The 13596-nt window shown below is 41.5% G+C and overlaps 1 protein-coding gene across 1 annotated transcript in view; it reads right to left on the bottom strand.

Annotated features, from left to right (window-relative positions):
* Positions 1 to 163: 163 nt before the first annotated feature.
* Positions 164 to 13596, bottom strand: part of LOC104546861 (band 4.1-like protein 4B) — a gene marked incomplete at both ends in the record, with an annotated part of 61400 nt that continues 47967 nt past the window's right edge. The window contains 3 exons of the mRNA XM_010192360.1: positions 164 to 289; positions 9586 to 9701; positions 9966 to 9969. Coding sequence (XP_010190662.1) covers positions 164 to 289; positions 9586 to 9701; positions 9966 to 9969 — 246 coding nt within the window. The remainder of the gene's footprint in view (positions 290 to 9585; positions 9702 to 9965; positions 9970 to 13596) is intronic.

Raw genomic sequence — 13596 nt, 5'->3', positions numbered from 1 at the left:
GGACCCCCAGGTCCCTTTCCCCTACACTGCAGAGCAGCTAGAGAAAGCTAGGTAAATGTGGACACTTAAGATAAAATAAGGTGCTTCCTCAGGAATGACATGATTTTGGAAAATTGGTGTAAGCTATGCCAAAACTAGAAAGGCGGAATATTAAAGAGATTACCTGAGCACCAACTCTAAAAGCAGCTTCCACTTGAGCTTTAAGGATGTTGCACTTCATGTGGTCAGGTACAGATGAAGGTGACACAGGGGCATGAAGAGACTTTTCAGGTACTTTCTTTTCTTCAACCTATATTTAATATAAAATACAAGCACAGTGACATATATAAGAAAGATAAGCTAAAAAAATGGTCGAAGGTCAAATTTTTAATTGTAACAACTTGATTCAGCAATACTGGATAAAACTTCCGTGTTCATACCCTGACAGATTTACAATATAAAGTTTTCAAAATATTTAATGACTTGATACTATTTACAAGACAAGAAAAGCCACAGAGAAACCTGAGTAAAAGGAGCAAGACACCAGAGTGAAGAAATATGGAAAAAGCCCAGCAGGGTCCTGGAGTGGTTGCTCAAATCTGTGATCACACCGAGGAAGCAAAACATTGTCTCAAAATATCCCACAGCAGGCAGAAGAGGGAAAGGTTCAGTTCACAATGCTAAACTCTAATGAACATTGGCTCACCACCCTAAGAATGTAAAGGGGCTTTGCAAATTTAACCAGATGGATTTGAAGAGATCTCCATGTATTTGCAAGCCAAGCAAAATCTCCTTCAGCAGAAAGAAAAATCCAGGGAGTTTAAACACTGCTGCTGCTGTTTTCACTTGATGTCAACTCCTTACCTATGCAGTGATCTGGATTAGAAGTCTAAAGCCTCAGGACAGCCCATTTAGTGACCTGTTCAAACAAGACCTAAAGGTTTTGTGCCTTGAACAAACTACATCCAGCAGAAATGCCAGCATGAATAAACTTCCCATACAGAAAAGAAAAAAACCAAACCAAATAAAAACAAAAAAGAGAAGAAAAGGACAAGGTAATAGTAATGTATAAACAGGGTATGAATGAGACTAGGATTGTAAACGCAAACTCTTAAACAACTGCACTGTAATATCTTATAAATTTTTAAAGAAGAATTTGGCAACGGCACAACAGCCATTGCAAACTTTCTTCCTGGAAATCAGACCTGAATTACAGCCCAATAACAGCCTGGATTATGCACACATTTTCCACTCTCATTGCTGTGAAGAGTGAGTGGTCAAATACATCCGGATAGACTAGATCTGTAATGCTGTCATTCAGATTTCTGCCAAAATAGGCATAAGGCATCAGTAAAGCAGGTTCAGCACATCCTCGAGGTTCACCTCTGGCAAAGTATTTCAAGACAGAATCAGTCATTTTTTAACCACTAAAATTACTATATGATTAGCCCTTTAACTTCAAAACCTACCTCCTTTATCCTTCCCTCTGCCCTTCCCAGTGGCATCCCACTGGCTGACGGTAACTACAATTGTACTTCTCTCAGATCTGCGAGCACTCACAGATAAAGAGAACATCAAGATTCAGGGGATACTTTCTGCAAGTGGAGCAAATCACAAATACAATTCTGTTGCCTGAGCAAATGATTCTGCAAACACTGTTTGAAAGAGCCAGACCCTTGTAGAACTCCACTGAGACCACAAGATATTTCTCATGTGTAAGCAAAGTTGTCCAGCAGACTTCTGTATATATATATGTATATATACATCTATGCATATATATGTATACATATATATATGTGTGTGTGTGTGTGTGTATATATATATATGCCATAGTTGATGGGTATGATTTTGAGCAACTGTCTGTTAAGGGATCATAATGAGGTTTCTTATTTTCCTCTGGCAAATTTCTAGTACTTCTTATATATTTATTTGCCTAGCTACATTTGCTGTTTTTAATGGAAGATATTTTTTGACTTTTGATTCTCCTCAATTTCCTCCTAAGGGAAAAAGAAAATACGTAAAATGAAAAGTGACAGAGTCTTGCTGGGGCAACTTATGGAACTGCAGTCATTTATTCAGTCTTGGATATAATGGTAGTTCTGGCAAACGTACTATAAAACCCAGAAAATATTCATTTGCCATAGGTGGCTTTTCTGGGATTCTCATGAAGCTGAGAAGTGGAGATAGTTGAAAGGATAAAATTAACTCTAAAGAAAACACAACTTTTCCTTGAAACTTTGCCTTGGTGGCCACAGCACACTAAGCAGTGGCATTTCTAAAGGCCATGCAAAATCCCACCTTTGTTTTAACAATGCATACTAAATTAAATATCACTGCAGTCAAGCAAAATTAAGCAACTGTATTTTACTCACTAAATCAAGACAACCAATGCTTGTTTAGGACACAAGCTTGTTTCATAACTTTAGAAGTTTGAAAGTCCCGTTTGTCTGTATTTCAGATAGATGTGGGTATTTTTCAGTCCTTATGTTCCTCCTCCCCTTCCCAATTTGCCCATATTGACCAAGAGCAAGATAAAAGCCCTCAGGGCTGTCCTGTAGCTGGGAACCCTCAAGAGGTCCAAACCTCCTGCTGTAGTGAGGATTGGATCAGACGACTCCACGTAACAGGGACTGTCCCCAGTGTGGGGTCTGATGTGCAAGTCTCCCATTGAGATTCTCATAACTTGAGAGGTCCAAATGCTGATGCTCAGTGACCTGGCTGGGCAGGGAAAGCTGCTGTCACTGCTGGAGGTTGCAGCCATTCCTGGGCATTCAGTTTTGCATTTGCCCTTGTTTGTGTCAGACTATAAGAGTTTCAACCTTCAAGCGAGTAAAATTTGCTTTGCTTGCACCACACTAGGAGCAGCAGCACCTTTAGTGACTGATCACACATGAAGGGCAGACGTTACTGCAATTGCTTGGCCTCATCCTGTTCAACAGCTGCTGAGCCAGCAGATGAAGGCCACCACCTCCCTTTGCCCCAGTAGTAATGCTACTGCACACAAATCCCGTATGAGGCTTGGGAGTCCTCTGCCTGACCCACATCTCCTCTAGCATCTGAAGATGTGTGAAAGGCAAACACTTTTTTGCCAGCCTACCATGGCAACAATGGACTTCTCTGCCACAGTGCAGCGCATCTTGAATCGTTACTGAATTTTGCTCTCACACGGCTGATTAGCTGAGACTACTACACATATATGTGCAGCGGCACTGATATGCAGACTAAAAGTGAACTCAAATCACAGAACAAAGTAACACCTCCTTACTGCAGACTATCAGCACTTCTCAGCATCTATAAAACTTCCTACTGTTCCTTAATGCCACTAATCTTCACACAGAACCCTGTTCACCCCCCAACTTAACTCCTAAATATCACTGTCATCAAGAAGGTAAAATGAAAGAAAACAACCCAACATTTCAGGACTAGACAAAACCATATAGTACTTCTATGGTTCATTTCCCTACTTTATAATAAAGTCAAAGATCTAAAACCTGCCTGCATTAGGAATCTCTATACGCTATTGCTGCAAGAATGAAAGCTGTAATCTATTTTGTTGCATGAAAAAGAAACTTTACTTTTCCAATTCTTATCGTTTGCAGTGATGAGTGAAGCATAAAGATAGCAGCTGTGTATTCAAATGTTGCACCAGGTTGGCAGTTATTAAAATTTTATCTTCATTTATAAACTAAGAGCATTCTATGTGGAAGTAATTAGAAAACGAAACATGGCATAATGTTAATGAAACTTCCAATTTTATCATTTCTTATTATGTAATTCCAAAAAAAACCTGAGATGCCTCTTTCAAGCGAATGTCTGAGAGTCAAACTTGCATTTAAAAGAAATCATCTTCTTGCTTAAAACTGCAATCTAAAGTAGTTCTAAAAGGTTTAGAAATGAGGAAAAAAACCCATTAAGTTAAGATACCTCATAATACTCCAATTTTCCATCTCCAGTTCTGCTGGTGCTAAAAAACAGCAATGTGTTCACGTCACTTTCACCATCAATGCAGAACTTTAGTTTTTCCAGAGAACAATACTGGAGACTCGTAATTAAATGGGTTTGATGGAAGTGGGTTGAACAAGCTCAGATATACACACACATAAAACTAGATGCCTTTTTTTTCTTTTTGTAATCGAGGTCTTAGGTTTGCTTTTCTCTTCCCAAACATTTACTTTAAATTCAATTACATTTGCTGATACTAGAACTGAAGGCAGATTTGTACAATGTTAGATAAAGATGACACTGGTTTTGGTTTGCAAGACTAATTGAATATTAAATACACATACAGAATATAAAAACAGTCACATGAAATACAGCAATACCACCCCTGTACTTAACATTTCTATTCTCTCTGCTTTTAAAGGTTCATGCTTTGTTCCACATCAAACTTTGTACCAAGAGCAAGATTCATGACCTTTGCCTCTGCAAATTCATCACTAGTCTCTTCTTAGCCAAACAGTATGTTTAAAACATGCATTTGGCTGGAGACATCTGAAGAATAAAATGAATATTTTGTTTAGGAACACAGGTCTATTTTTTGTAGTTAGTCATCACTACTAGTGGGAGGTAAAATATTAATGAAGACATCACAGATATATAGGTTCTGAATGCACATCAGCTACGTAAGGTCAAACCCATTTGGTTTCCTGGGACTCAGCTACATCTGCAAATGTGCATGAAAATCTACAGACTCTTTCACCCCTTATCCACCAGGAGATTTACTGAATTTTTCCATGTGATAGCTAACACCAATTGCAAACAGACACCATAATGGTAAGATCTGTATAATTATGTGTTATTCTTATTTGAGGCAAAGTTTGCAACCAGAAGCTACATCTTTTATTAGAAAAATACATATGGAAAACCAGACAAACAAAAAAACCCCTCATTAAGCTGTCAGATACACAAGACCTTCCTCAGGTCAACTATCAGTTGGTCTAATGAAAGATGTAACTACCAATAAATCTTGTCTTGCTTATACCCTTGGAGCAAACCTCTTTAGTTCCTGGTATCAAATTTATTTTATAAAATGCTATTGCTCAATGTTATTAGATTCTGCCTCTGTCAGTGCCAAGGTTCATGATAGCTGTACTGGGTGATTGTAGCCACGTTTCCTGGGATATGCTCTCTGATCAGTGTATCACACAGAAGAGTCTCAGATAGATCAACAAAGTGGGTTGGTTTTGGTTTGTTTTTTTAAACCACAAATTATTTTTGGAACTGTAGTAGCTCTACGGTTTGCAGTTGTGCACAGGGCAAGTAGTTCCATACCTTTTTTGCAAGTGGCATCATTTGCAAATAGTCGGTGTAACTGGGTAGCCCTGTAATATGGTATTGCTATGCTAGCAAAAGGCCATAAACTTTGAACAGTTTGCAAAGCCACTGAGGCTCATCGGGCTCGCTCTGAACCTTTCTTGAGGTTGCCTGCAGCTCTGTCTTACTAGGTGTAGCTGTAACAGCAGTAATTTTATACAGAAAACAGTAACACAAGCAGTTATTCTTTGTAGAATGAGATATTTATGACTTTAACACAATGATGTAGTATAAAGCAATGCAGGCTGATATGATAACAGAGGCCTTGAGAAGTGGAGACACAGGGGTTGGTGTATAGGAGTGCAGGCATGGGGTGATAGTGCAAGGGGCACAGGCTGGCACTGGAGGCCCCATGGTTATAAACAACTCACCCATGGCCAGTGAAAGAAATGCAGACCTGGAGCTGGGCAAAAATGGTTTTAGGGGCAATGAAGAGAGCAAAGACATAGTATCTAGCATATATATGTAAAAGCCACCATGTATAGTAAATTTGAGTGTAACATGAAGATGGAGATCAATGAAGAAAGAGCAAGGTGTCAAAGGACCCTAAGTGGATCCTAGTGTAAGAAAGGAACAGTGAACTTGACCATCATAACCCTCTTGTGGAAGGACTCTCCATAATACCCCCTGTGCCCCCCACCAGAATGAAATCACTGAGCTTAGGAGCCAGGGAAAGGGTGAGCATAACATCAAGAAAAGGGGTAGAAATAATTTGAACTGCATTAGTATTTTTTCCTTTTATGTAATAATTACATTGGAACTAATAATTACTAGACTCCCAAGATTTCAGAAACACTAACAATACACTCTTGGCTTTACATTATTTATAAATATACACACATGCACACATGGAGCAAGGTGGGATGGGAGAACATATTTTTCTAAGGCAAGGCATGCAAGAAAGAAAACTAGAAACACATTCAGTGCTACAACACTTAGGATTGTCTCTCCTGAAGATTAAGGAGTCTGCTAACACCAAAGAGCATGAAATGCATGCTGAAACTGACTTTTATCATTCAGTAGCTGGACAGACATGTCCACTGTACCAAAGAGGTCTGGAAAAGAGATTGGACACATCTATTCATCATTCCCATGAGACAAAGTTTGCTGTAGTGGACAATCAAATTAATTAACTGCTGAATCTAATTTACCCAATTTCTTGTTAATTCTCCTATGGGTTGATTATTAAGCCTGACAAATTCCAGCCCCAAAGCACTTTGTTTGAAAAAATATTAATTAGGAACAGGAAGAGGGGGAGTGAAAGTTTGGTCTCCACAATAGATGTGGAAATCATTGCTTTATTTTCAGAAATATAGCAAATGAAGCAGCTTCATAACTGCTTCACTGGTTTTGTTTAAGCATAGTATTTCAAATGATGCAAAACTAGGTAATAAAAAGCACTTAGCAGAACAGAAACCAGTGGAGTGGTGCAGGACAGCCGTTAACATTTCATTTTTCCTGCCAGAAACTAGATACACTGACCACTCATTAAAATCTGTTTACTGCTGGGCTGAGTAGCTGGTTAACTACCATAACTAAAGGAGCCTTAAAGGCCACACTCTCAGAAAAAAATGCTCGTCACAGTTTAAGGCTGTTCAATACTGTCTAACCTGCCCTGCTCCCTTTGTGCTGGGCAACACCCCACAGCCCAATATTTACAGCACGTCCCTCTCTTTCCATCGGAGAAGCCATCTGCTGAGGCGACTCCAGGCTCTGCTCAAAGCTCAAAGCCCTGTGGTTTGTTTGTTTTAGCTTTACGAGCTCTGTGTACACATTTCACTTGGATCTAGGTCAGAAAATGGTGCTTGAAGAAGAAACCACAAGCGAGGGGCCAAAAGAACTTCAGAAAGATTTATTGGTCACAAGCCACAGCCTGTGATTTGAGGGCTTGATCACTGAGGTGCCTTCTGGCGGTGACTCTGGGCTTGTTTCAAGTGCACGTACAATTTTCAGAAATTTCAAAATTTACATTCAAAATGGTAAGTTTAATAAATTTTGAGGGTCTGGCCTCCTCTGCATTCACATGGTAACCACTGCTCATCGGACTGCTGCCCAACTCTTAAACCTAAACCCTCTATGACTGCCAGCAGAGGGTTTTCATTAAACAGCCCATGTCTCTAGCCTTGCCTTCTGCTGAGCTTCTGCCAGGAACAGAAGCATTTAACAGCTCCTGGTGCTCACTGCAAGATTTTTTCATCACTTTGACTGATGGAAGTCTCTCCACAGCAGACACAGGCTGTATTTACTGTGCAGCTGCATTTATTGTGAAGCACTGACTTGCTGAGATACTGGGTTCTGCTAATTAGTCCTTAAATAAATGATCCATCTGACTGTGGACAAGATTCCAGAGCTGTCAGGACAAGCCAAAGAAAACCGCTAATTATAGAAGAGCTAAGTTCTCCCTCCACAGATTTTCAGAGAAGAAAAAAGAGCGAAAGGATCAGAGGTCAGGCTTTGCCAGGCAGAAGTCACAAGGACTACTGGGACTGGTTGCACAGTATGGTGGAATAAAGGACAGAAGTGTTTTAAGGTTTCACTTAAAGAAAGAAAAACGACCATAAATCGACTCATTTTGAAATCCCAAGGGTACCATTGAGATCATTTGTTTGCATCTCTTACGCAACACAGGCCAGACTGGTTTATTCACTTATGCACTGTGGTCAACACGGAGAGAGTCCTCACACTTCTCCACTTTAGCCTTACATATATATCAAACTGAGCTGTCAATAAGCTCAATAGTGTAGGACTGTCCTTTAAAGCATGTTTTGCACCTAAGTGAATGTTCTCAGCTGGTGTTAAGACAGAGTATCAGTAATTACATCTGAACTACAGTGCTTCTCTCACAAGACCTGGATATTCACTGCATCAATCTGTGAGATGGAGAATTTTCCTTTGGACAAACTGTGTCAGTGCTTAATTAGCTTTTCCTATAAGAAAGTGTACTTATTATCAGTTAAGAGCATTTCTAGAAGAACTTGAAAAACATCCATGGGAAAAAGATGACTTCTTTTCCATTTCATCCGTTGGTCTACTTTATGATATAACTTTTTATCCCCACCCAAATCAACCAGTCAGACAAAATGACAGCTTCTCACAGCTGGTAACAAAATAGATTTGGGAAAAAGTCTAAAATATTCCACCTTCATCTGTTCATTCAGAAGTCTCCAAAAGTCATAACCTAAGTCATTCACAAGGCATAAGGACTGCAGCCCTTAGCTGGACTACACCACCACCCTATGACACAACCTGAACATGGTTCTTCAAGCAGATCTTCATGATGGAGAAACTACTGCATTGTGGATTAACTTCAGTTAACTACAGTGTTGAAAAAAATATTCCAAGAGTTCACTTTTTATTAGAAACACCTGACTCACTGATTTTCGGCCCTGATTTCCTTCTCCTGGATTCTCTCATGCAGAAAAAAAGGACAGATTATGCTATATAGATATACAGCCCCTTTGTCCTTGGATTTTTGATGCACTTTGCTGCTTCTCTTCTGATTTTAATTTCCCTAACGCTTGCTGAAATAATATCAATAACAAAAGGTTGCCTGTAAACCTAAGGTAAAGCAATTTAACTGAGTTCTCCCTTGAACTGACAGAAAACTCTCAAAACACCACATTTCTTTTAACAGGTCTGTATACTCACTGGGGGCCCAGACCCACCTCATTTGAACCCAGTGGCAAAGCTCTCATTGACTTCACTAGGTTCAGCTCAGGACTGATGCTGTTGCAAACCAGAGGTCCAGGTCTCTGTGGCTGTATCCAAACTCAGCTCCAGGCACCCCACAGCACAGGCACAGAGGATTTTGGCTCCCATGGATACAAGGAGCCACCAAGCTGGTGGCCTCTGATCTCTGGCAGAAACTCAGATCTCTGCAAAAACTCACTCATAAAACACCCACTACCATCAGATGCCAGAGGGGTTTCAAGGCATAACACAGACTCCTCATGTAGAAAAACAAGATTTTTTTTTTTATCACTTGAAGTGTTATTTTTTTACAGCTTTGGGTTGCCTAGATGACTAACTCTTCACAACTAAACTGAAACTACATAATAACATTGTTGCAGCAGCTTCTGAAATTTTAAAAGGCAAAGTTGAAGGAAATGCTAAATCTGAAAACCAAGCGCCAGTCCCATAAGGAGATGGTGAGAGTTGATTAAAAAGCGAGCCAGCTGCAGATGAATGCTGATTTGAATTGGAAGTGAAAAAGCAGCAGCTTCTGAATATGAAGTGACAAAGGGGCTCTCCAGCATATATATGCAACAGTATATATATATGTACATGCTATACCTTGTTCATGCTGACGTGCAGGGCTGGCCATGGTCCAACTACCTTCACACTCTCCGTTTCTATTTTCTTCAGATGAGAAGTTTCATCATAAAGAAGGGGAAGTCCTGAGCTCAGTTCTAAAAAGATGCCCAAGAGAAAGAAAGAAAAAGATCACAGACTGAAAGGAGGCTACAAAAGAACCACAGAGCAAGTCACTCAGCTGCATTTGAAGAGGCAGCAGTCAGCAAACCATCTTCCCTGTAAGACCATCTAAAATGTTTCATAATTATGCCCATCAGGTTATTTCTCCTTTTTCTGTTTAGCAAACAATTCCTCCCTCCTCCTCCTTCTCTCCCATACCTTCATTTTAGCAGGGCTTTTGCCAGCTTTGGGCTAGATACTTGTCTCCTTGCCTCCCCTCCTCTGCCCCCCCCTGTATTCTAAAACTCAGTTGACACTAGAGGGATTATTTATGCAGCCAAGGTGCCACTCTGAGAGCATGTGATGTGTAAAGAGATCAGAGTATAGCTTTTGGCTTCTCTCAGACATCTTTATTTATATGCCAGCCTCCTTAAGACTGTTGTCAGGAATTTGCTGTGCTTTGTCAACAGAGATTTTGAGCAAGTCACTGACACAGAAAGACAAGGGAAAACATTTTTTGAGACAGCCCTGAAAGGTCTCTGTCAAAATCTTGGGGATGGTGTGGCATATATAGGTATATTTACAGGTATTCTGACCATTCTAAATCATCATGTGGTGATTTAGAAAATCCTTGTGTCCTCCTGTATTTCCTTTTGCCATAGATTCTAGGTAATAACAGCTGGGAACAATCTGGTAATCTCTGCAGTCTGATTCAAAGTCCACTGAAATCAATAAAAACCTTGCAGTGACTGCAGTTTTGTTTGGATCATGTTCTTAAGCTGTCCTAAGAATATTAAATATTACTCACTCAAGATCTACTTCTACAGCTGTTTAAATATATATTAAGAGCTTTGCTGACTAGAGACAAACTGCTAAAACCAGCTTATAGGGATATAAAAAAAAAAGCTGGTTTTGGCATTGGTGAAACATTATCAGACCCTGAGGTAATAATGTTCTAGAAAGAGTTACAATATCAGCATTGACCCCCCCTTGGTGGTCTCTCATCACAAGTCAGTGATGCCAGAGGTCAGCATTTCTCACATCACAGCTGCTTCCATGGATATGAGACTGTGAAACTGCCCAACGATATCCACGAATAAATTACCATGGCTGTAAGATTAGACACAATGATGGGGTTTTTTTTAAGAACCACAGTAATTTTATTTTCCTGTCGAAAAAGAACATAGAGGGGAAAAAGTGCCTATTTAAATTATTCAAATATGCTATGATTTAGAACTCACTTTTAAGCTGGTTATTGTTTGTTTGTTTGTTTAAAGGGAGAGCTCCGGAAAACAAGCTAGCCAGTTTAGCCTTTTAACTCAACCTTGAAAATAGATTTCAAAAAAGGCAAAAAACTGAAGTCCTACAAAAGGCATATGCATCCTGAGTCAGCATTAAGACTTGAGAAAACCAGGCTTTCATTTCAAGAAAGGATCTGGCAGCACTGTGGCTTTTCAAAGCACTTTCAGCCTGAAACTCAGCCTGTATTACACCATTCTCTGCTCAGGGTTACACAAGGACTTTTGTAGTGAGCAGTTCAGGAGAAACAGATGTCTTTTTTTTAAGTGATAACCTGCAAGCTCAGCCCAGAGTTCAAGAGGCAAGCTGAGGCCCCCTCTTCTCGTTCATCATTTTCCGTCATAAAAATTCTGCGAGCTACATTGCATACTTGTTGGCATCTGCTTTCCGTGATAGCCCCAGCTGCTGCCGGTGGATCTGCTCACATGCACCGGGTAATCAGTGCACGATGTTGCCATGCCAATTAGGCTTAGCAAGCAGCTCGCCCTCACTGTGCAGCAGCACTGGCGCTGTAAGACTAACTGCTCCTGAGTGCAGTGGTCCCTGGGACTGGGATTCTGCAGATACACAGGGGAATGTCTGCTGCTCAAAAAGATACGATCCGTGTAGGTTAGCTTTGAGATGAAGGGCACCATTGCAAATACAATAATCGGGCTGAATGCAGGAAAACAACTTCTTCTGCTGAACTGCCTTCATAAACACACATGTCAGATTTGTTTCACCGGATTTAACTTCTTCCAGTAATTGAAGCAGACAAATTACTTGGAATGTGAAAAATCAAGCAGGTCTGGCCTGGGTTTGTTTTCTGTAACAAAATCCCAGGCTGTGTGTTTGCTGAGAAACATGCACCAGTATATAAAGGGAACCTTGGCTGAGCATCCTGTCAGCTCCCTCTCTCCTGCCTGTGTCCTGTGAATTGTGCTGGAATTTTGCCATTTACCAGAATAGGTGTAAGTGGAGAAAAGGCAGACACTTTCTCCCTCTCTTGAGCCAATGCGGGGCACATATGGGTGGGTCACTCCATGTTCCACTTCAGGTGAATGTAAAACCACCTGAGAGGTCAGAGATTACTCCAGCCCAGAGGAACTGGAATAAGTTACAAAACACCTGTGGTCCCTTGGAAAACCAAAAGGTAGCTGAACTGAAGTGCACAGCCTCACCTCTGTCAGCCTCATGGGGAAGCTTCCACTAGGACAGTGCATTTACCCTATGAGACCTTTTGACTCTCCAGGCATTTCCACTTGAGATATTTTGGTCACAAGCACACTTTTCCCCAAGAGTGTGCCCAGGTTAGTGGCCATTTACTTCCTAGAAACACTTTCCCAGCAGCTGTCTTTCCACGCAGCCTGGAGCCAGACATCAGTTTCCTGTGTCCCTGACACAGATCACTGATAGCGTGTCCTCTCTTCCTGAGTTTTCTTGTCCCGCACACTCTGCCACAAGTGCCATCCTAGATAACCAACTGACAGCCAGCATAATCCTGACTGTTTTGGCACATGCACTATGAGCCTTTTTCACAGACTCTCTACAAGACAGTTTTCTCAGCTGAAATAGCCTAAGTAGCATTTAAAAGGATCCATGAAAAACGAAACAAATCCACTGAGCACCAACCTTGAAAAGGCACCCAGACCCATCTCCCTAAACTGCAAGTAACTTTGACTTGGCATTTTAAGGGAAGCAGTCCTATCTATACCATCACCGCTCTAATGGTGTAAACAACAGCCTGAGCATGCCAGGTCTAACACAGCACGCCCATGTTAAGACGAACCAGCTTACAGAGCAGCACATGGGATGCAAAACTGCCTGAACAGCTCAGCTGGATGACAGCTGGCATGTCTGCACCACAGCTTCCCCTCAGGGGTGCCCCTGTCCCTTTCTGCTCCCTTAGAGAAGCCGTGAATTGGCATTTGGCACTGCTGGCATTATGGCTATGTCAGGAACCAGCACCAATTCCCTTTTCTCTAATCAAACACCTAACTTGAACCAGCCATAAGCAGACAAAATGAAGAGAAAGGTACATCTATCTCCAGGAAAAGCTGCTACATGCATGTCTCAGCTGCTGAAGTCCCCTTCAGAGCATTGCAGCTGCCAGACAGACCAAGGATGCTGCACCCCCTGAGTGGTGCAGGGTTTTGAGGCAGAGTCTGCCCTCTCCGTGCCTGGGGAGATGCAGTCTCCTGGGCCCGACACTTCCTCTCACAGGTAACACACACTGGACGCAAATAGAACTGCTCCTTATACTCTTCTAAGCTAATTTCACCAACAAGGACCAGTAGGAAACCAGTGCAGCACAAGAGGAGACACAGAGCTGGAATAATCACCCTGTACTGTGTTTGCTGTTTCTTTAATCCCCTTCTGCTCTGCAGGTGGGCCTGGCTTGGCAGGCTCCATGGCAGAGCTGTGGGGAGCTGAAGCTCTGCTGCAGCATTGCTGGGGCAGGGGATGAAGCTCTAGTTGGGCTGACATGGGGTCCTGGGCTGTGGGCAGGACAGGGAGAGGCCCCAGGACGGGGACAGGGGCAGTAGGGCCTGCAGTGCCCTCAGGGCCAGGACACTCAGCAGCAGCATAGCTGGCTTTGACTGAATTTCCTGG

The sequence above is a fragment of the Mesitornis unicolor genome, unplaced genomic scaffold (genome assembly GCF_000695765.1).
Source record: "Mesitornis unicolor isolate BGI_N332 unplaced genomic scaffold, ASM69576v1 scaffold11339, whole genome shotgun sequence".
Taxonomy (NCBI): Eukaryota; Metazoa; Chordata; class Aves; order Mesitornithiformes; family Mesitornithidae; genus Mesitornis; species Mesitornis unicolor.
This window is presented reverse-complemented; position numbering and strand designations above follow the sequence as displayed.